General features: G+C 37.5%; 1 protein-coding gene across 1 annotated transcript in view; it reads left to right on the forward strand.

Moving 5' to 3' along the window:
- Mybbp1A (MYB binding protein 1a) overlaps positions 1–24,813 on the forward strand; it is a 33,358-nt gene continuing 8,545 nt past the window's right edge. Inside the window, exons 1-14 of the mRNA XM_071596991.1 lie at positions 1–274; positions 381–584; positions 2,477–2,659; positions 2,822–3,019; positions 3,403–3,594; positions 3,697–3,925; positions 7,556–7,751; positions 8,282–8,564; positions 9,414–9,602; positions 16,488–16,775; positions 20,654–20,935; positions 22,302–22,459; positions 23,051–23,188; positions 23,282–23,391. Of these exons, the coding sequence (XP_071453092.1) occupies positions 101–274; positions 381–584; positions 2,477–2,659; positions 2,822–3,019; positions 3,403–3,594; positions 3,697–3,925; positions 7,556–7,751; positions 8,282–8,564; positions 9,414–9,602; positions 16,488–16,775; positions 20,654–20,935; positions 22,302–22,459; positions 23,051–23,188; positions 23,282–23,391 (2,824 nt within the window). The 5' untranslated portion in view covers positions 1–100. The remainder of the gene's footprint in view (positions 275–380; positions 585–2,476; positions 2,660–2,821; positions 3,020–3,402; positions 3,595–3,696; positions 3,926–7,555; positions 7,752–8,281; positions 8,565–9,413; positions 9,603–16,487; positions 16,776–20,653; positions 20,936–22,301; positions 22,460–23,050; positions 23,189–23,281; positions 23,392–24,813) is intronic.

Consider the following 24,813-nt stretch of genomic DNA (forward strand, 5'->3'; position numbering starts at 1 on the left):
ATCTAGGACAGATGGCGTTACGGTAGGGGCTTCCATTGAATGCGTTTTTCAATTGTTTGGGTTAGAAAAAGCACATGAATTGTAATATGCGATTTGAATCATGGACGAGGTAGGTACACGTGGGAATAAGAATTTTACCGGGAAAAGGCTGGAAATTATTCAGTCAAACACTTTAGAAGCTTTAAGAGGTTTAGGTAAGCCGTCGGAATCGCAAAGAATTCAAGCTGCCCTCAGTCTTTTCAGAAAACTCTCAGGAAAGCCATACGAGCATAAGGTATTACTGTTTACATTTATGTGATTATAACTTCTTGCCCTTAATGGAATGAAAGTTGTTCTGAAAAGAATGTCTCATTAAATAATAGAATGTTGTTTATTTGTAGAATGCTGACGATGAAGAGAAAAGTGAAGTTAACTATGTATTGGAAAGACTCATACGAGGTGTGGGGGCCTCTCGCAACAATTCCCGAACAGGTTATTTTGCGGCGTTAGTGAGCATGTTACGTTTATTTCCTGGTATTCCTGTGAAAGACGTAATTGAATTAGTCAAGAAAGAACTTAACAAAGGCAAACATGTTTCAAAAGGTGTAAGTATACTGATACACTTACGTGTACCCGTACTGGTATTAGAGTTGGCCTAACCCTGCTTTTTTATTATTCTTAAACTCGTGTGCAAATAAACCCGGTAAAACTGACACTCATGTCTTACATGGTATTTTGCCCAATTATTTCTCGTCTTTTTGGTACCCCGGGTTGTTTGTATCTTCTTTGCCAGACGTGTGTCATTTATTCTTTGCACTGACCACCTCGTGCCAATGTTGGATAGACTGGCGCTTGAATTTATTAGGTAGCCGAAACTAAGAGAAATAAAATTAAGATTGCATTCTTTATTACCCATTCGCCCCCCTTTATTTATTTTCTGGTAATATTTTACTTGAACCTTGCCACTCACGCAGCTGCCTGTCCACTTCAGCATTGAACCTTTCCTTTTCTCTAAAACGAAGTGAATGTCTCCAATGTCTTTTACTTTCGACTAAGATAGAAGAGGGGAAGGTATCATGATGATTTATCAGTAAGGAATAATAATCATTGATCACTAAACAGCAGAGGAGAGTTTCACTAATTTTCATTGGCCAGTGTTTTGCTTTGGATAAAATTTCCTTTACTCTTCTTTGAAAATGTCCATTTTCTTTCATAACAAACAATAATAGTGGCACCGGAGTAATTAAAATACCCATCATCGTTCAGGAAAACTGGATATTATGTTTATTTATTTTCTGGAATAATTGTATTGAGTTCTATGGCCTTTTTTAAACAAATAACCTTCAATGGTGTAGTCATTCTACCTCCCTTCATCCCATCCAACATGCCTATTCATTTCCTCCCTCTTCCTTGTTTCCCTGACTTTATCCCCTCTGTCACAGTGTTCAACATTTCATTGCCTATCAGAAAAGCCTAGTACCTCCTCATTTGTTTTCCTTTCCATCCATTTTGCATTGTCCATCCTCCATAGTCCCACATCTCGGAAGCCTCCAATTTACACCTATCATCTTGCTTTATTGACTTTGTTTCTTTGTTGAACAGAACCACTACATCAAAGTTTCCAATCTTTTCTTAAATGCCTTACTTAATGTCTCTGTCATTGCCTACCTCTCCCTTGGGAAAGCTTCTTAGGCTAATTAAATACTTCTTCTGATTTTAACATTTAACTCAGCCTTCCTCCTACTCTAAAGCCTCATACCATGTATTTTGTTTATGTTGATCTTTGTCCAATAATTATTACACTGGTAATTGAAATCCCTTGGCTGACTGGCTAATTAAGGCTTAATCATCCTCAAAAATTAAATGACTTAATGTGCTTCCCATGACCTGCATATATGTACATTGAAAAGAAGAAGTGAAAATGAACATACCTGTCTTAATCCTCTTCCTAACCCGGCCCATCCCAACTCTCTGTCTCCCGCTTGCATATGAGTAGTGTGAGAAGTACCAGTTGCCAATAAATTGTCCAATTCTTCCAATCTATTCCTATTTTCTGTGATAAATTCTACCTGATTCACTCTCACATAATGCTGAATCTTTTTCCAAATCCATGAAACATATACATCTTGATTGTACTCCATATTGTTTACTATTATGGTGTCGCCCTTTCCTGAACCCAGGTTGATCATCACCTAAAAAATCATTAGCCGCCTCTTGATGATCATAAATACTAGGAATAGTCAAATAACTTATACATTTGGAACCTGATAATTTCTTGAATACAAAAGATTCTAAGTTATATTATTTTCGTATGCTCTCTCCCTGGTGTGCAAAGTAAATGTTCCAGCAATCTGAAAGTTCACAATAACTCTCGAAATTCCATCGCTTTAACAGCTGCTCTTCTCTAGTTACCACATTGTTTGCAGTGTGTTATATTCTAGTGTGTTTACAAAAGTAGTAAATACTTGCGTATGAAAGACAATTTTGATTTTTACAGGAGGCTGCTGATATTCATATGGGACAAGTACTGGTATATGGAGCTATCATAAGATCAGGAAGGTTTCCCGACGCTTCAGAAGAAGACCAAAGTGAAATCTTGGCCAATCTAATTACAGCTGGAGGGAAAAGGACATATTTGACTTTGGTTGCCAACGTTTTTATAATCCAGTTGATTAAAGAGGTACTTTTTGTGCATACTCATGCCTTTGTTTTTCGAGGTCCGTGAGAGTGAAATGATGTCAGTTGTCAATGCCAAAAGTGCATGCCATGCTTTTGTAAGTACTCAATGGATGAATGGAGAATTGGGTTTAATATTTCATTTTTTCATTGCCCATTCCTTTAGGTCAATAAGAAATCATTCAAGAAGGTTATTTGGCCAGCCATTCAAGAGAGTGCTGGTGTACATAAAGATGTCAAAGACCGATCATTGGATGAACTCTACTTACTTCTGGGTCTTAAGAATCATTTCCCTAAAATTATATCTGAAGAAAACTCAATATTTCATCCTGACAACATTCCAACTTGTGCCAGTGCACTCATGGTGAGTATGTTTATACAGGGTACGAGATATATAAAACAAAGTATTTTTGTGTTAGGTGTGTATATATAATAGAGAATCATAGCAATGGTGTGTTATTCACTAGTCACTCTCGATATGTACATGTATTTCAATGACCTGTAAAATCACATTTATCTCAGCTAAATATAAAAACTAAAGAAAATCAAGAGAAGTATTAATTAATTCATGGGAGGTTGAAAGAAGTGTGTGCTCTCATTTCTACGGCTGTCGTCTAGCAATCCTTAGCTGGGGTTTCAAAAATAATTTTGCCTGTCAATAAAGAAATACAATGGTCATGCTTGGAAACTTTCACCAAGGAGTTGTTATAAATGTTTAACGCAATTACTTATGTTTTTCCTTTTTAGAACATTCCTAACATAAGCTATATGAAGCATCCAGTCTATGAGGAATACTGTCAGCAAATAGCTTCTACTGAGCATGTGTTGCTGTTTTGGTCATCCATTGAAAAGCATTTAGTGAAACCAAACAGAAACCGTCAGCTTATGACACTAGAAATACTGAAACACATTTTCAGTCATTTGCAGGATAAGACACAGGTATATGAATTATTCATTCCTTAATTATGGGTCCGTGAAATCATTACGGTCAGGATAGTAGTGATTTGTTGTTTCTTCTGCTTACATAAGTTTATTTTTCAGTTCCCAGCATTCATATCTCCACCCTTCATAAATATAACACTCAAGTCAAAGGAAAGCAAAAGACAGTCTCAGGATCAAGACATGAGTGGCATCTTTCCCAAAGTAAAAGAAGTTTTTGCAGTTTTGATGAATAAGTTACTGAGTGAAGATGTAAATGATAAGGTCAAAGTTGAAATGCTTAAAAAACTCCTGTTTTACCCTGGAAATTTTATGATTGAAAAAAATACAGGTTAGTATTTAATGGTTCATTTTGACAGAATTGATTAAATTCTTCCCCTCTTTCAAATAATGTTATCAGGGTGTCCGCCTATCTGTGAATTCCAAGAAAAATGTGGCAACCAAGCCCACATGCTAACCAAGACATGGGAATGTTCCCTTATGTTCTGCCCAGTTTTAAACCTTTAAAGGGGATTCATTTCATGGTGTACCTAGGGTGATTCGGAAATATGGTTCAGCTGCATTGCAGCTCTGACTGGACCACATTTACCTTGTACTTTGGTGATGAATGTAATCACTGAATAAAGTGATAGTGGTTTCATTCATCATCCAAGTTTTTTTCCTTGGAAATGCTGTTCACTGGTACTTTGGTCACATGGAATATTATCTCTTTAGTGTCATCAAGCTTACTTGGTATACAGAGCAAGAACGTCACATATCACTATGATGATCAAACCTTATTGCATCAAAGATTTAATTGTTCCTTTATTTCATGAGACAAACTATATTACTTTGCGATGATGTCGAATATGAAATAACCATGAATCTACATCAATGAAGAATGCATGTTGGCTTGAATGGACAAATTTTGCCAGCATTACAGTGGACATCTTCAGGTTGAAGGTAGATTGATGCAATTTTTGCTGCCTTTATGAAGGGCCACTCCATGTGTAATCCCTACACTCTGATACGAGGGTCATCCGGAAAGTAGTACCCGTTCGTGAAATAAAGAGACAAAAGTAAATATTAACAAACATAAAAAATTTTATTTGAAAGAGGATACTTTAAACTACTTCTCAACATAATCTCCAAGCAAATTAAGGCATTTGTCATAACGTGTGACAAGTTTCTGTATTCCTGCTGCATAGTCCTTCGCCGCCAGCTCATTGAGATACGCGAGGGACCCATCTTGCACAAATTTTTGCATAATGCAGATGGTGTTTAACAATTTCATGAACAATTGTTCGAGAAACATTGGGAAAATGCTCACAGATGTCATCAATTGTGACGTGCCGATCGTTCCTCACGAATTCGTCAACTGAGCTCACCAGTTGGTCTGTAATGACAGACGGTCTCTCCGAACGCTCATCGTCGTGTGTGTTCCCCCTCCCCATGTTGAAGTTGCGACACCACCGCCGAACAGACGACTCGTCCATTACATTGTCTCCATACACCTCCTTTAATTGGCGATGAATATCACATGGGCGAACGTTTCTTGCATTGAGGAATTTAATCACTGCCCTCACTTCACAACTGGCGGCGTTCTCAATTTTTTTAAACATTGTAAACAATCACAGAAACAACACAGGCAATGCTAGCGTCATGCAACTTGGCTCAGAGAAGGCAGACAAGCCACTGAAGCTATCTGACCTCGTCCAACGGCTACTCGCGTCGTCAGCACTTCATGCGGCACGAACGGGTACTACTTTCCGGATGACCCTCGTAAAAACATTCTTCAGTGAAGCACTAATGAGAGGGCAGCCTATTCTATTCAAGCCAGCAAACATCATGAAAACCTAAGAAATATGCAAGGCTCTGAATGTAATAATTGTGAAAATGTTACATTGTTGGACTTAATATTTGTCGATTTTCATAAAATTGTGCAGGTAGTAACTGAATTTATAATGCAAATGTTTTTGCTTTCATTTTGCATTGTATGAACTTTTATTCAACAGAAGTTACGCATTTTCAAAGGGAATAAAGGATTAATTTTTTAATATTTCCAGCTGTCTTCGCAATGAATTTAATTCAATATCCTCCCTCTTTATCTGCAGAGTTTTATCGTTTACAGTGAGTGGTCATATCTGTCTTATTGCCATAACAAGAATAGTTTATAGTCTGCATTTGGCAGGCAGTAGTTTCACTCCCATTCCAGGATGAAGCTCCAGGTTGAAGTGGCTTGAATTGAGATTGAACTTCTCCATTGGCAGGCATCTCATATGTTGTTTTGATATTGAGGCATTTGAATTCATTCCCCCTTTTTTTGAGTCCTTGCTAGTGAATGAAGCAGACTTTGTGATGGAGAAGTGATGCTTTGGATTTTGCCAAAAGGTTTTTAATTATTCAGGTGTGTGAAAGGAAGAACTAAAATTTAAAATAATCAGCTGGCACTGTGATTGCATTGTTGTTTTGGCTTGTCATTTGAAAGTGAATAGAATAATTTATGAAAAGCTACGAGGGGGACCCAAAAGTAACGGGAATTGGGCTGCGGTGGGGAGCGAGAGTGGGAGAAGCCTTTGTTTGGCCGGTCGTACGTCAGGCGCACGCCTCCTGCATCAGTATGTGCAGCGTCGTCACTGTGACCGAATTGGTCCGTCCATGAGAGCTGTTTCAGTTAAACGACTTTTTTCATTTCGGCAAAAAACATGATGGTGGATTATCAAAAGCAACTCGCTGTGGTGAAATTATGTTTCCTGTTGGGGAAATTGGCCACGGAAACTATTGTAATGCTCAAGACTGCTTATGGGGAAGCTGCCCTAAGCAAAACCAGAGTCTAAGAGTGATTTACATGTTTAAAAAAATGATCAAATGTCAATTGAAGACCAACCCCGTCCAGGACGCCCTTCAACATCAAGAACTGACGAAAACATTGACAAAATCCCTCATTTGTGAAGAACATTGCAGAACCATTGATCAACTCTGTGTGATGTCTGGAGTGTTATGAATTTCAATTCAGAGGATTCTAGAGCAGATCTTTGGCACACAGGCGACTGGTTCTTCCATCATGACAACGAGCCGGCTCATACCGCCCTCTTCGTGATGCGGTTTTTGACAAAAAAACGGCATGACATCAATTGTCCCTCCCCTCCCCCTATTCACCGGATCTAGCTCTCTGTGACTTCTTTATGTTCCCCAGACTCAAAAGGGACATGAAAGGAAAGCGTTTTGACACTGTGGAGGTGGTAAAACAAAAATCGCTAGAAGGCCTAAAGGACATCCCAATGAATGAATTTCAGAAATGTTTCGAACAGTGGAAGCATCGTTTGGAGAAGTGCATTGTGGTAAATGGGGAATACTTTGAAGGTGAACAAAATTTAATGAAAATATATTGAGAACTAAAGAATCTATAACAACATTCCTGTTATTTTTGGGTCCCCCCTCATATGTTTGCTTTCATTTCGAGTTCCTGATGTGAGAGATGCGTAAATTAATGGGGCATTCAAGGAAATGAGAAAGGTATTCCCCTGAATGTGTCTCTCTTTCATTTAGATATCTCTGAATCAAAATCTGACCACATGGTGAATGAATCACTCACTTGTATTGTTTAATCTGTACTCTGTATATTTGGTAAGTTTGAATCTCTTTTCTTGCATTGCTTGGCGTGCCTCAAGTGTGGGAAAATTAAAAAAAAATCTGGGCAAACCTTTCTCCTTAATAAGTGGACACCCTGTATCACCCATGAAAATTGTATGGTAATAATTATGTCAAATGCTGGTGGTCATTGCCGTTTAATGATGTCTTGGAATTTGGGATATTCCATTGTATCCTCATATCGTCTTGTAGGTTACGTAAATAGTGGGATATTTACATTCTTTCCATCTAATTTCAGAGTCAATGTTTGATGATTGTTTAATTGGGAAAAGTATGTTTTTTACAACATAATGCTCTGAGGACTTAATTATGGTTCTCTATGATGATATAGGTCTTAAAATTGTGCAGCCCATCACAACATCATTAGCAGTGAAAGGAATGAAGAAATTGGCCAAGGTGTATCAAGATGTGGTCTCTGGAAAGACTTCCTTGAAGGAGCAAAGTGGAAATGTTGTAAGAAAACCTGATTTCAAAGTCCTGCCATGGAAAAACAAGGAGAGAGTATATGCTGCTCAGCTTTTGGCAAGGTTTGGTTATCCCATTCCATCAGAATAATGTTATTGTCTTATAAACATTGTATACACTGTACGCTGTTGATTCAGATTCTAAGTTTCTCCTATTTTGCACATTATAATAACCAGGAAGTTCATTATCTTAGTCATAAAATGCATGCTTTTGAATGGTTAAGTCTTAAAGTCATAATTGCTGCCGTGACTCCAAATTGTTAGTTTGGCAAAATTTAATAGCAGTATGTTATGCAATTAACTGTACATGTAATTCGTAAATGCCTGAAATGTAAATTTTGCTTTGGTGGTAATGAAATTTAGATATTTGAAGCATACATTGAGTAATTTCCTTAAGCAGTTGCCTTTCATAAATTTTTCAGTTTGAAAATTTAGTTTTCTGGAAAGGCTGAATAAATCAATCTAGAACTTTTGCTTTATATTGACTTACAATCCTGAATTCACATAATGCTTGCAAATTTTGGCTTCATTTCAAATTATTAGAATTATATGAGAGTAATCTGTTGAATATTCTGTTCTTTTGAACTATTCAGATTAGTTGGAGTTCCTGTGATGGCTTCCGAGCTTGAGTGGAAGTTCAAGCAGGCAAAATTCCTCCTGCACTGGGGAGTTTTTAGCAAGCAGAACTCTCATTCCGACGAAATTGGAGTTGTTGGCCTTGAGCTCTCTCATGCTCTGCGTGAGAGCTTTTTTAGGTGCCTGGATCACAAAGCTGGTGGCTTGAGTGGTGCCATTAACTTACTTTTAAAACTAGTTTATCATGTGCATGAGCTTTTAACAGATGACTCCGTTGAAGAAAAGGCTCTCAAAGGAAAGGTTTGTTGAATATCTTTTAATTAGTATTTTGTGTGTGAAAATATTGCCTCATAAGAACTGTAGTAGACATTTGTGGTCATTTAACCATTTTCAAATTTCCATTAAGTGGATCTCTTCAGCCTATTACTTGTATTTGATACATTTGCATTTTGGGACTTCTTCTTGGATAAACATTCTTTAACAAGTTGTTTGGGAATAGTTAGAAATAAAAATTATCATATGAATTGTTTTTTACACTTAAACAGTAAATCCATACTATTTATGCTTCTTTATGTGGTCACACTTCCATGTAGCTGTGCTGTAAAATTATTACTATCAAAGAGTTACAACCACTCACCAAAACGATGAACTCTCTATTGTAGTACTTAATTTGGAATATTATCTTCATTTGTTAATTATGAACTGGATGATTTTTACCTGATCCCACAGGTACAGTGTGCCATTGACTATTCACTGGAATATGGTATAATATGTAGAAGGCAATGAAGTTCCTATAAGGCATCTGAATCAGGATGGACTTACTGCTTCCCAAACGTGCAGTTTCAGGGCTAATATAGTATTTCCATGCAGTCATTAAACAATAGCAGAAACACTGAAAAAGTTCTATGTGGTTCCTGAATGTTTCTAAAAGTATAAAACTCATATGGGTCACTTGACCGCATCAAAAACTTACTCTTAGGAATAATAGTTCAGCACTCTTGGTTTTAATCTCACTTTATTGTAAATAGATTTTGGGTGCATTAGTCGATGAAAATGTCATAAAAAATAGTGAATTGTGAGCTTAAATTTGTAATGAATGAGAGACCACTGATATTATATCTGCAATGACTATTTATATGTTGTCTTCAGGTTTTAGAGGATTGGGAAAAGGCAGTGGCAGTTATAAAGAAGCTTGAGAAGCAGATGAGACCAACAGAAGAAGGTGACTCTAAAGCAAAAGGGGAAGTAGGTGAGGTCCGAGTATTTCTCCTGCTTTTCTTGCACCTTGCTCTCCAGCTCTTCGACTGGGATGCTAAACTGGCATCGGAATCTTTGGAAGTGAGTAACTGAATTTCTTAACTCTTTATTGTTTTAGTAATTGTAATGATTCTAATTTGGTGCATATTATTTGAAGTTGATGGCCATGTAGCTCCAATATTACGTAAAATTGATGTCTATTATATTCGCTGTCTAAGACGATTTTTACATTGAAGACCCTTTTTTCAGCTTCTTACTATATGCATTGGTTGCCTCAGTTTATGCTGAGTCTTCATATTATGATCTTTTAGTATAAATAAATTCAGGAGAGGTGACCGGCAGCTGAGGTCATTTGTGCCCCTAAGGATAGATGGGAAAGGTGGAGGGAAACCTGGCATCCTCATTAACCTACTCTTAATGAAAGGCACCAAAGGGTCTGCAGTTTAACATCCCATCTAATTGACGATGTACTCACTTAGAGTACTCTCCACAAAGCACCTCAACTAGGAATTCAGACACCACTGAAAAAGATCTGCCATGTCCAGCATTCAAACGTGGACCCTCTGAATGAACTAGCCACCACTCCCTCCTCCTGATCCCCTTATAATCTTTTTATATACCAGAGGCTAATGTGTTAGGATAAATATAAATATTTAGGTGCCCTACAGGAGATTTCCATTGTTAGAGCTTCTATTTATTGTGTATCCAGAATATCAGATCTTATGAAGTATTTAAATGTATTTACAATGGTTGAGAATTCCTTGAGGGGATATGCTTAAAAATATAGTTAAATGTGCTCATATGATCAGGGTTACAAGTACAGGGTAGGTAGGGTGGGGGGCCATGGGCACCATGAAACAAAACAGCAAAATAGACTCAGCTTATGCTGGTTGATGAATAAACTGGTGAGGTTTGAGTTCCACATGTCATCATTGTGAGTTTTTTGACTTGATCCACTAACTGAGCACTAATGCTATAGGAATTCCATGTATTTGTTTCTCTGTCATCATCATCAGTATTTCAATCCTAGGATTGGTTTACTGCAGCCCTCCATTCTTCCCTATTTAGTGTTAATTCCCTCACCCTCTGATAGGTTCCCTGTTTTATGTTCGTCTTAATTTGCCCCTTGTACTTTTCTCTTGGCCTTCCTCACAGGATCTTTCCTTCATTTTTTCCTTCTATTATGTTTCCAACTAATCCATTGTTCCTCAATGTGTGTCCAATCCATCTATTTCTTCTTTGCCGTAGATTTCTCCAAATGGTCCTATCCTCTTCTGCTCTTCTACATATATCCTTGTTCCGCATTGTTTATATGATGCTGAGTTAATTAGATCACCTGAAAGTTGAAATTTAATATTCAAACAAAATAATTCACGTTGCTTATTTGGATCAAATATATAATATATATATGTGTGTGTGTATATGTATATATATATATATATATATATATATATATATATATATATATATATATATATATATATATATATATATATATACACACATATACACACACACATATATATATTATATATTTGATCCAAATAAGCAACGTGAATTATTTTGTTTGAATATATATATATATATATATATATATATATATCCCTCCCCGGACTACAACCTTGACGTGGTGGAAGGGCTTGTGCGTTCCGATGACCCCTAGAGCTGTACTGGCGGGAGTAATAAAAATTGCTCCTGGTAGGGTCACCCATGCCAGATAGGTCGAAGGTTAGGAGCCAGACGAAAGGTAGTCCACGCAGCGTATGTTCCTCAGTGAGGCGGCTGCAATGGCGTCTGACCCCAGTGGGGCGGCCAGTAAGTGATGGTGTCACGTTAAAAACACTATTGAGGAAGGCAACGGGAAACCACCTCAATTATCATTCCCAAGAACAATGTGATGGACAATAGAGATATTTTAAGTCCTGGCAACCACGGGGCTCGGCCCAATCGGCCGTGTGTCGTGCCCGGCAGCGGGGGAGGCAAGGCTTCCGCAGTCGTCATCCCACGAAACCCTTGCAAGGGAAAACCAGCAGCAGCAGGACAGAAGACGCAGGAGAAGAAGACCAAATTAGTTAGAATAGGAACGTGGAATGTTAGGACAATGATGAGGACAGGGAAATTGGAGAATGTTAAGCGAGAGATGGAAAGGGGAAATATAGATATTTTAGGTCTATGCGAGGTGAGATGGAAAGATAGCGGGGATTACTGGAGTGATGAGTACAGAATAATATACAGCGGTGGGGACGAGAGCCAACGAGGGGTTGCCATAGTATTAAATGAAGAGGTAGGAAGAAGCAAAGTCAACATAGAGCAGGTAACGGATAGAATACTACTAGTGGAGATAAAAGCAGAACTGACGAACTTAGTTATTATTCAGGTATACATGCCACCGAGCAACCATAAGGAAGAAGAGGTCGATAGGATATACGATCAGTTAGAGGACATGATCGCGTGTGTTCATGCAGGGAAACATTTGATAGTGATTGGGGATTGGAATGCGACGGTAGGCGAAGGAAGAGATGGTGATGAGGTGGGGGACTACGGTTTAGGCACGAGGAATGACTGCGGGGAGAAAGCAGTTGAGTTCTGCAGGAGACAGGGGTTAGTCATCACCAACACTTGGTTTAGACACCACAAAAGACGCAGGTATACATGGAAAATGCCAGGTGACTCAGGAAGATATCAGCTAGATTATATCTTGGTTAGACACAGGTTTAGGAACAGTGTGATAAATTCCCACAGCTTCCCGGGAGCGGATGCGGACTCAGACCACAATTTAGTTGTTATGAAATGTAGCGTACGTTTCAAAAAGATAAGGCAGGGGCGGCGAGTTAGAAAATGGAATGTAGAAGCATTAAATGGGTTGAAAAGGAAGGAATACAAACAGGCGGTAGAGAAAATCATGGAGGATGGTAAAGGGCTTAGTACTATCGAAGAAAAATGGGAAATGATCAAGAAAGGGTTGTCTAAAGACGCAAAAGACACTATTGGAACCGTTAACGCTAAAAGGACTAGGAAACCATGGATCACGGATGAGATGATTACAAAGATGGATGAGCGGCGAAAATGGAAGAATATAAATACAGAATTAGGCAAAATGAAGTACAAAGAATTGAACAATAAATTAAGGCGGGCAACAAATAAAGCAAAAGACGCATGGTGGAAGACGCAGTGCGAGGACATGGAAAGTCTGCAGAGGAAGGGTGAAATCGGTGCGCTGTACAGCAAAGTTAAATCGTTATCGGGAAGTAAGAAAGGAAGAGCTATGCTAACAGTTAGAGATAAGGCGGGTAAGGTAATAGTTGACGCAGGAAAGATCCAAGAGAGATGGAAGGAGTATATAGAAGAACTGTATGGTAAAGAACTCAGACCAACAAAGTTAGACATTGAAAAAGAAAATGACGTAGAGGAGGACAGCTTAGGTCCAGGCATACTAGACCATGAGATAGAAAGGACATTAAGGGAGATGAAACTAAATAAGGCCGTGGGGGTAGATAACATTCCCGTGGAACTTTTAAAATGCTTAGGAAAATGTGGGAGGAAGAGGCTATATGGGCTGATCCGTAGTATTTATGAGGAGGGAATCTGGCCGGAAGTCTTTGTTAGATCAGTTTTAGTTCCTATTCCGAAAAAGGTAAAAGGTCACGTCCTGTGAGGACTATAGGACAATTAGTTTGATATCCCACGCAGCTAAAGTTGTTCTCAGGATCATAAACAAAAGGATAGAGAGTAGGGCAAATGATTACTTAGGGGATGATCAGTTTGGGTTTAGGAAGCGGAGAGGTACGCGTGATGCCATTGCAGTAATGAGATTATTAATCGAGAGGAATATACGAGGGTCATCCGGAAAGTAGTACCCGTTCGTGCCGCATGAAGTGCTGACGACGCGAGTAGCCGCTGGACGAGGTCAGATAGCTTCAGTGGCTTGTCTGCCTTCTCTGAGCCAAGTTGCGTGACGCTAGCATTGCCTGTGTTGTTTCTGTGATTGTTTACAATGTTTAAAAAAATTGAGAACGCCGCCAGTTGTGAAGTGAGGGCAGTGATTAAATTCCTCAATGCAAGAAACGTTCGCCCATGTGATATTCATCGCCAATTAAAGGAGGTGTATGGAGACAATGTAATGGACGAGTCGTCTGTTCGGCGGTGGTGTCGCAACTTCAACATGGGGAGGGGGAACACACACGACGATGAGCGTTCGGGGAGACCGTCTGTCATTACAGACCAACTGGTGAGCTCAGTTGACGAATTCGTGAGGAACGATCGGCGCGTCACAATTGATGACATCTGTGAGCATTTTCCCAATGTTTCTCGAACAAGTGTTCATGAAATTGTTAAACACCATCTGCATTATGCAAAAATTTGTGCAAGATGGGTCCCTCGCGTATCTCAATGAGCTGGCGGCGAAGGACTATGCAGCAGGAATACAGAAACTTGTCACACGTTATGACAAATGCCTTAATTTGCTTGGAGATTATGTTGAGAAGTAGTTTAAAGTATCCTCTTTCAAATAAAATTTTTTATGTTTGTTAATATTTACTTTTGTGTCTTTATTTCACGAACGGGTACTACTTTCCGGATGACCCTCGTAGAACACAACCAGGAGGTATTTGCCTGTTTCGTAGATTTCGAAAAAGCGTTTGATAGAGTGAATTGGGAAAAACTAATGAGTATATTGCAGAAAAAAGGAATAGATTGGAGGGAAAGGAGGCTAATCCGCAACCTGTACATGTCTCAGACTGCTCAGGTGGGGGTAGGAAACGGGGAATCAGGATGGGCAGTGTTAGGAAGGGGTGTAAGGCGGGGTTGCCCATTATCACCGTTGCTGTTCAACCTGTATGCAGAGGAAATGATTAAAGTGGCATGGGAAGAACTGGAGGTAGGAATGAAAGTGGGCGGGGAATTCGTAAAATCAGTTAGGTTTGCTGATGACCAAGCCTTAGTTTGTCAGTCAGCCAAGGGGCTGCAAGCATTGCTGAGTGAATTGGAAATTCAGTGTGACAGGTATGGGATGAGAATCAGTATTAATAAAACAAAGGTTATGCGATTTTCTAGAAAGAAAAAGGCCAAGCTTAACATTAAAATAGGAGGGCAAAAACTAGAGCAGGTAGAACAGTTTGCGTATCTCGGTAGTGTTTTGGACCAACACGGTCAAAGTAGTAAGGACGTAAGGAGAAGGATTACGCTAGGCAAAGAGGCTTTCACAAGGAGGAGGGAGTTGACGGGGACGTTGAGTAAGGATGTTAAGAAAAGACTCGTAAAAACTTTAATTTGGAGCGTAGCTATGTACGGCGCGGAAACGTGGTCATTGAAGCAGGAGGATAGACGTAGACTGGAGGCTTTTGAAATGTGGGTGTGGAGAAGAATGGAGAAGGTGAAATGGACAGAGAAGAAAACAAATGAGGAAGTACTTGGTATGGTGGGCGAAGAGAGGGGTTTGTTGGGAGCAATCCTATGGAGGCAGGAAAAGTGGATGAAGGGGGTGTTGACCGGCAGTGGGATGTTGAAGACTGTGATAGAGGGTAGAATGTTGGGCAAAAGAGGAAAGGGAAGGAACAGGATAGGGATGTTGGACGGGATGAAGGGGGGAAGAAAGTACTCAGAGATGAAGAGGGACCTGATATAGAGTAGGATGATGGATTTTGTGTTTTGTTAGGAGTAATAAAATATTTGTTTGGTAGTTGTGTCCATCGAAAAATCTACCTTAACCGGTAGATTACCTTAAAAAAAAATATATATATATATACATACATATATGTATATATATACATATATATATACATGTATATACACATATATATATATATATATATATATATATATACATATATATATATACATATATATATATATGCATGTATATATATATTTATGTATATATATATATATATATATATATATATATATATATATATATATATATGTGTATATATGTATATACATATATATATATATATATATACATATATATATATATATATATATATATATATATACATATATATATATATATATATATATATATATATATATATATATATATATATATATATATATACACACACATATGTAATCATTGCCTACAATATTAGTGTAGTTAAATAACTTTGTTTGTGTAGTATTTACAGGTGTGCACCTAATATACATATTTGTAAAGCTATAAACATTGACACTTGTAATTGTAGGATAGTCTAGCTTTGGAGTGTAACTGTGGAATAGCCCATTCAAGGTGTTTACTCGTATGTGAAACTGTAAATACGACATGGATTTTGAAAACATTTAATTTTCCCTACATTTTGTGTTCAATTTAGAAATAGGGCAGTCTGTTTTTGCCCTGGAATTATTTTGTCAGCAGTCAAACATAAAATTTATATTAATGAATAGACCAGTGAAAAATGTTATAAAACAAGGTGGTGGAAAATATTTCATGTGAGCATGTTTTGTTTTGTATGCGAGATATCGCCCAATATTATAATTCATTAATCAAAATGCGTATAATCACCCACCACTTGTAATAATGCATTTCCAGGATAATTTCGTTAACATTGATTATTAACTGATTTGTGATTTTGTACAATTTTATTTTTCTACCACTATATTGCTAACTGTGCACTTGTCAGAAGCTTACTATGTTTATTTTACCTGGATGGCATTTTCCTTTTGTTCTGAGTTGGACAGATCTTTATGTTAGCAGTCTATTTGCAGTATTTATAATTATGCCAAATATGACTTAAATTACATTTTCTGTACCAAAATACTCTTGTGAATTGACCTTAAGATTAAAGGTCCAATTTCTAAAAAAAATTGTCCTAAGTGAATCAAATGTCCCAGCCATTTAAGCTAAGCTATATCTTCCATTGTGTGTTATAATTTATAATACATAAATAATTATAATAATAATACATAAATACATATTATAATAATTCATAATTGATTTTCACACTGTCTTATATTTCATTTTTCATGTAGGAATTGTACACATGCTATTCCAAAATGAAACAAGAGAAGAAACAAAGTAAGGCAAGTGGAATTTCATCAGCATCAAAATCTAAGACGTCAAGTGAAGAGGCCGAAGGAGAAGTGAGGGATGTGCTAGAGAATGGTGAATCAGAAAATCTAGCGTGGGTTGAGGTGGTGGTTGACTTATTTCTTCACTTGCTGTCACAAAACCGTCACCTGCTTAGGAGTATAGTGAGCTCAGTGTTTAGTCACCTGTGTCCGCACATCACAGCCACAGCCCTTCACAGTATTTTACAGGTAAGTTGTTCAATTAAGAAGATATCTATAATTACCTTTTAAGTTTAAATTATCAGCATAAATCCAAATTCCTGAAGTAATGATTTGCATGATTTTTCTTTGTATAACTATGCATAGGTAAAGATTGGTCTATTCCATACTTTAGACAATACAGTTCTCAATAGCTTAAAAATGGGGGTTTTTAAAGTATTCCTAATAACACGATATCCACAGAAATATGCTATGTTTCACTCTAAAATTTACTCAAAATAAAAATTTTGATTTTTTTCATGACAAATAGGTACATTACATCAGGAAAGTTTAAGTAATCTTTGCCCCCATTAACAGGGAAGCGATGCAATGACATTCCCACCCAGGCAATTGTACTACAGTGCCATTCAGTTCTTATAAATTATAATTTTTTTATAAAATGCCATTAAAAGTGGAATTTGCAATTATTCCTTTGATGTAGTTTTAACTGGAGGGAAGATATTATTTAAAAAATCATCGGTGATAGCCGCTCATTCCATCTGGTTGCTCATTGAAATGTCAATAATTAGGGCTCATTTAATGTAGATGCAGTGGAACCTCATTATACGAGACTATTCCATTCCACAATTTCTCTCTTAAAGTGAAACAACTTTTGCATTTCTATATATATATTAATTTAAAATATCATGTGCTCCATGTTGAAAAAATAAATTATGCACTAGGTTTATTCAAATAAAATTATGTGTACATCATTGAGGTGTTTTGGACTAAGCACTTCTTGAAGACTTGTGGAGTTTCTGAATGGTAAACAAACAGGGCTTGATTTTCAAATCACCGCTCATATTTGTGCAAAATAGCAGCATGAGATGGCATTTCATTGCCTTTTGTTCGGGCAATGCCATCTCTTTTACAGTTATTTGAACAAATGCAAGGGTAAGGTGAAAATGCCTTCGCCTTGCAATGAAATACTGCGATTTTCAGTCAAAGCATGATATTATTTTTCTACATAATTTCCCTTGACTTCAACGCACTTGGTCCAGTGTTTCTCCAACGTCAGTACTCCTTCTCGGAAGTGGAAGTCTGGAAGGCTGTGAAAATATCCACCTACGGCCCTCTCAACTTCATCATTGGATGCGAAGCGCTTCCCGGAAATGAATTTCTTCAAGCTTTGGAATAGGTGGAAGTCAGAGGCTGCTGAATCAGGAGAATAGGGGGAGGGGGTGGTTAAGCAAATCATACCCCAAATCTCATAGTTTTCCCATCATCGACGGACCTTTGTGAGCAGGTGTGTTGTCCTGGTGAAAGATGAGATTTTTCTTCTTCAAGTTATGCCTCTCCTTGCAAAATTTGGCATCAAGCTGGTCAAGAAGGTCGGAGTAATATTTGCCTGTAAATGTTCTGCCTTTTCAAGGCAGTCAATTAATAGGAGCCCTTTCTGGTAGAGGCGATTAACTTCCCTTTCTTTGGTGCTGAACCACTGGCTTCCATCCAATGCTTCGACTGTTGTTTCGTTTCTGGCGTGTAGTGGTGGACCCATGTCTCATCCATGGTGACTAATTGCCGTGCAATATCGGTCCGTTCCCTCTTGTATTGATACAAACATTGCGGCCAAAATCATTTGCGCATTTGCTTTTTTGTGGGCATTCAGCAAATGCGGCACCCACCTTGCGCAGAGCTATTGCATCCCTAATTCTTTGTGAAAGATGTTTCGTACCCTTTCTTTCAATATCCCGGCGGCCTTTAGCTATGTCACTTGCCTATCGTCCAACACAATATCGTGCACCTTTTCAATAGTTTCTGGGGTGGTTGCAGTTTTTTGCCACCCTTCACATGGGTCATCTTCGAGGGATATGCGACCACGTTTAAATTCAGCTGCACACTTTTTAACAATTGGTATTTAAGGAGCAGAGTCCTTATACACTTTAGTCAACTTCGTATGAATTTCCATAGGGGCTAATCCCCATCCAAAACAAAGAATTTAATGACTGCACAAAATTAAAGTTTTTTCATTTTAACAAACAACACTAAAGACGTCTATTGCAACAATATGTGTAAACAAACTAATTAAGAAACTAATTAAGTTGAAACATGTATTACAAACTAATGACACATGCACCCAGATAGGAATCATAAATTTTCACTGATTGGAACGGCATTGAACTTTTCACCTTACCCTCCTGTAGGTTCTTTTCGGCATCTTCTTCCTAAAGAGAACCGTTACCATAAAAATCATGTTGCGGCAGGTGACCCTCAGAATCTATGAGCTTTTTGAAGTCACTGATGAAGTTCTCTGCTGCTTTGACTCAGAGCTTGTTGTTTCACCATGCCTGACAATGCTGTGGTTGATGGTTCTTCTTGTAACTTCTCAAATCATGCAGAGCTCCCCTTAAATATTTATTCAGTAATTGATGCTCCTGACATCTTATTAACGAGGTCGGCAAAGATCACTTTCCCCTACTCACAAAAATATTCTCGTCAGTGGTGTCGCAATAGCTTTTCATTTATGCATATGAGAAGCCACCTTTCAACATCATTGAGAATGCTTAACCATTGCGTAGATACTCTAGTCACTCTATTTGAAGAATCTATCACCTTAGTCTTGTCCGTGTTCATGAAGATGTCGACCAATTGTTTATGTGTGTACCAGATCAGCCACGCCTTGTTCCTGATTTTCAATGATTTAACTTTTCATTTCCTTTTTTTTTGTTCTCTTATGGCTCTCTTTTTGCAGATATTTTTGGGGTCATTTTTAAAACTATACATAAATATCAATAAACTTTTCATAAAAACTCACTGATAATATGTTTGAACACAGGTTTGGAAAAATGTGTGATCACTAGTGACGATAATATGCTAGTGTAATGAGTGCCAGAGACCATTTGCAGTTGCTGGCACGCAATGAATTTGGGAATTCCCTCACTCATCATGTTATATTATTCCCTCATTCAGTCACTCATTATGCAAAAAGCCACTCGTTAAGGGATTCATCTTCAGCATTTTTGCTTGTTATGTGATGTGCTCACTGGACAAGGTTCCTTGTTAAGCAAGGTTCCACTTTTAATGGGTTTTTCTTGTTTGTTTTGTTTACTTTATTGATCTGTATTGTTTTACCAGGATTAATGTCCAGTTTAGTCACTAACAAAACATTTAAGTTCATACTGGACTTTTAACCACAGTTATATAGTGTTTTTCTAAGGCATAGAAGTAAACTCTATCGATCAGTATCATATCTTAGATTTAACCTTTTTTAATATGCTGTGTTTGTGTGTGTTTCTAGGATTCTTAAACTTTAAAAGAAGGAGAATTAATTTCTTTTTCTCTCGCCCATTTCTTCTTCCTCTCCTATTACTCTTCTTCCTCTTCCACTTAAACTTCTGCTTCCACTTTTTATCTGCACCCTTCCACATTCCTCACCAATCCTGTGTTCACCTTTTGTGTGTGATCCTATCCCTTTTTCTTGTTCGCCATTTGGTGGGTTTTCATGTTTGCATGTCCATTTAGCCAATGTGGCTCATTTTCCTCCTGTCTGTGTCCCTTTAAATGCTCTCTCCCTACTCATAATGACGTTGCATGATTGCTTTCCCTACTATCCTCTCCTCTTCTGTGCTCATCCATATCTATGTTGCTGGGTTCCCGAGCACCATCCCTTCACCAAAGAATCGGAGAACTTGGTTGATCTGTAGTTCAAGTGTCAATCTTGGGAAATGGTTTCCCACAAACACAACTTTTAGCTTAAATTTTATAATAAATGATTGAAGTCACCCTGGTAGTAATCAAATGGTGGTGGTGCAAAAACCCTATTAGGTATAGACCCTATGGTCTCTACCCAATAGAAATGTTAACACTGAAACCATGTGCTCTAAACTACAGTGAATTAATTATTGGATGGTTTAATCCTTTGCATTTAGGTACTAGACACAAGATCTGGCAAGAATCCCCTCCTTGAAAAAGATGATGATGATGAAAGTGAGGGTGGAGAAAATAGCGAGGACGAAGATAAGAGTGATGATGAGGAAAATGGTGAGGTGAACACTGGAGTCAATGACTGCGATGAAGCTGATGGGGATGAAGAAATGTCTGGAGAAGAGTCGGAAGGAAGTGCGGAAGGGGAAGATGAACCGACGGTGAATGAAACGCTGAGGCTGGCTGTGCATAAAGCACTTGGAACAGCTGCTCCATCCTCAGACACGGTACGTTTGTTGCCTTCTAATTGTTTGCACTTTACAAGGGTATATGTTCTCTGCTAAAGAAAGCTGACCATTTCCATTCATCTGATGGACCTTTTGGTATTTCTAGTAGAATTGGAGGTGACAAATGGTAGTTTCAAAGATACTGCAACAGTAACTTTTTAACGGAGTCATCCGCTAATGTGCATTTCAATGCAACAATTTCAGAGTGTAAAAATCATTCGCCTTGACTGGGATTCGAACCCAGATCCCTCAATTTCCGGTCGAGTGCTTTAGCCACTTAAGCTACCGAGGCGTCCTCTTAAACTCTGAAAATTTGGGGCTTTTAAAGGAACTGGATGTTGTGACGAAATGCCGTACATACATTGTCACAGGCATTCGTATTCGTGCGCGAGGCGCCACAGTCCACGAGGTTAAAGCTAACTTTAAACACTTATGGTGTTTATCCTTTGACTAATTCCAAAGAAACTGCGGGAAATATCGCAACAGTAACTTTTTAACGGAGTCATCCGCTAATGTGCATTTCAATGCAACAATTTCAGAGTGTAAAAATCATTCGCCTTGACTGGGATTCGAACCCAGATCCCTCAATATCCGGTCGAGTGCTTTAGCCACTTAAGCTACCGAGGCGTCCTCTTAAACTCTGAAAAATTTGGGGCTTTTAAAGGAACTAGATGTTGTGACGAAATGCCGTACATACAATGTCACTGGCATTCGTATTCGTGCGCGAGGCGCCACAGTCCACGAGGTTAAAACCAAATTTAAACACTTATGGTGTTTATCCTTTGACAAATTCCTAAAGCTAAAGCACTCGACCGGAAATTGAGGGATCTGGGTTCGAATCCCAGTCAAGGCGAATGATTTTTACACTCTGAAACTGGTATCTGTCAAGCTCCTTGTTAGAAAAGACATCTGTGAAAAAGTTAAGGGAACATTGTTCTCCTTAGTTGGCAACTTTGGTGCTAAGTGCTTGGTTACCACCTCAGAAAATTTTTATTCCATTATTTAGCAAAATACAGAGAAAAACCACCAGTCAATGTAATTAATTCTTAAGTATTAAGTGGTGAAGTTTTACAAAGTCAGTGCAATTTAATTTTTTTAAATCTCTTTCTGTTGGCTACAAAGTTCTTGTTATAAGTACTTTAGTTTGTTTAATGAAAAGTGTATGTAAATAATAACTTCATGGAAAGTAATGGCACTAAGTCTTGGTTTGGAGAACTGCTGCAAACGCAACCACCATCATGGTATGATGATATGGTTACTCAGATTTACAGAAGGGTCTTTATTCTAACTAAAATGTAAACTGTATCTGGTGTAAATGTACTTTTTAGTGTTGGCAAGACATTAACTACTGTTAAATCTTATACAGGAATCTGTAGATGTGGATAAAATAGGAGAGGAGGAAGGTCAGCAGTTGGATGAAGCTCTTTCGAATGCTTTTAGGCTCTTGAAGGAGTACAAGAATATTGGAAAAAGCAAAAAGCAGCCATCAAAAGATGAAAAAATGTTGACTCATTTTAGAGTAAGGTTGGTTATGTTTAATTACATATGTATATTAAGAAAGGGTTATGGTCTTCATTTATATAGTATCCTTAAGTGATAGTCTACTTGCCATTTCTTTTTTCAATTAAAAGATACTTGGGGGTTATAGTAGACAAAAACCCAGTATGCAGATTTTTGCAATAATAAAACCTGCTGGAGCTTGGCTTTGATTAGGAAGACGTGTGGTCAAAACACCAATGTATGTATGAGTTTTCCAAGATCAGGCAGTGTTTATTTTCTTCATATAAACTACAGACAAAGGGTGCAGTTTTTGCCATTATTATACATACCCTGATTCAGTGTTAATATTTAATTAATGATTTTTCTGTTTCTCTTGTAATATCTAATGAAGTTCCCAGAAAATCATCAAGCTTAGTTCTGCGCCCATATCACTTTTGGTTTCTCCATTATTCGTATGCCCTCCTGACTGAGGGAGGAACAGATTCAACATTAACCGGTTAAGAATAAAGATTGGATGATTGGCCATTCTTATCCACGCTATATTTGGGATAAATATTCTATTCTCCATTATATTTTTGATTGCTTAAAGTAGTGACTTGTGCTTTCTTTTTCCAGGGTTGTTGATCTCCTAATAATTTACCTAGAATCGACACCATCCATGGCATTATGCTGTGATCTAATATTTCCCCTCCTCGAGAGTTTGGAATTCTGCATCAAAGATGCTCATCAAAAACCTCTGGAAAATAAATTAAGGTATGCTTTATCCATGGGAGAGAATCTGATTTTTCATTGCTATGAATCTTTCTTTAAATGATTGTGTGTCTTTCTTTTGTTCCGTTCCACCAGATCCTGCTTCCAGAAGCTTGGCCAAGTAAAATTTTTTTCATCCAGTGAAGGAATGAATGAGACGATTCTTTGTGATGTATTGAAAGCCCTCCTTGACAAAGGTTCTAAAAGTAAGTGTAACATTTAGTCCCTCCATGCAATTGAATTAACAAATGAGTCCAAAATTTCCTCTTGCAAATAATGAAGCATTGATTGATGCCCAATTGCCAAGGTATAATGGAATGTAATACTGTTCACACCAGAATAATTTCGGTGTGAATATAGGATCAACTCTTGGAAAGAGTGGAGTTTGTGCGCTCGCTTAGGTCTGATAACGTGTTAATTTTAGTATGAAAGGATGAGTTGCGTTAAATAGGCTCTGTATTTAGAATTTTAACAAAGAATATGCTCAAAGAACATTCAAAATATTCTTGGTGCATATGCATTCTGTGTTACAAATCTTAATCAATTTATGATTTTGTCAGTTACCCAGAGGAATAGGGAATAGTTCATTTTAGTCGTGAATTCCATCATTTTCACATATTATCATTTGACAGAATAGTGAAATCAAATGGCAGGAACATGGTGCAATGCATTATTTTCTGTCAATTTTAATATCTTACGTGTACATAACTTCAAGAACTTAAAAGCAAATGGTGTTAGTTTTTAGAAAAATACTGTTATGACATTCTCAGTGGTTCATTACTTTTTTACAAAATTGAGAATAGAATGTTTATTAATCTTAATTGAGGCAGCCCACTTTCAGGGTGTTTTACAATTTATGATAGGGATTTCAGCTATTGGAACTTCTGTATCATGGGTACCATTAAGAAAAAAAGCTATGGTCTAAGATAATCAATTATAACTCTACTGACACAACTAAGTATTGCTTGTATTCAAAATATTCTTTCACCTATTTCTTCTAAGTGAACCTCGAGGAGTTTTAATGTGTTGGCAATTCTTGCAGCATTTTTAATTCTTCAGCATTATTTTCAAAATTTCCTCTTGCTCCAAAACATGAAAAATATTCCAAATTCAAAAAATTTAATAAGTGGGTAAATTATAGTGTGTGCATTATCCATTTTTGATTGACTTATAATTTTGCTCTCCATTTAACTGTATTTTTTGGTATAAATGTTGAATTGACCTATTCAGCCTTAGGCAAAATAGTTTAGTATATTTATTATTCTTCATGCTTCTTCAGGAACTTTACTTTGAATGAATAATTGGTCACTGATACACGGTGTGAAAATCTTAGCAGCAATGTTTCAATCAATGTATAGTTTGCAATGGAATATTTAGTAATTATGAATATTCTCTAATGTTAACTTGACCTTTTTTGACACATCCTTGGATTTACAAAAACTTTCCTTATACAATTGGTATGAATTTTAAAAATGTGTGCAAACTGAAGTGCCTACTTCTAACACTTATATTTTAAGAAGAGGATAAGAATGATAGATTCACGGTCTTCAAATTAATCCAATTGTTAGTAAGTTACATTTTTCTGGAATACTTCATTTTTATAGGGACATCATACAGCTTCCCTAGCA

Source organism: Hetaerina americana, unplaced genomic scaffold, assembly GCF_022747635.1.
Source record: "Hetaerina americana unplaced genomic scaffold, ioHetAmer1.1.p SCAF_8, whole genome shotgun sequence".
NCBI classification, from domain to species: Eukaryota; Metazoa; Arthropoda; class Insecta; order Odonata; family Calopterygidae; genus Hetaerina; species Hetaerina americana.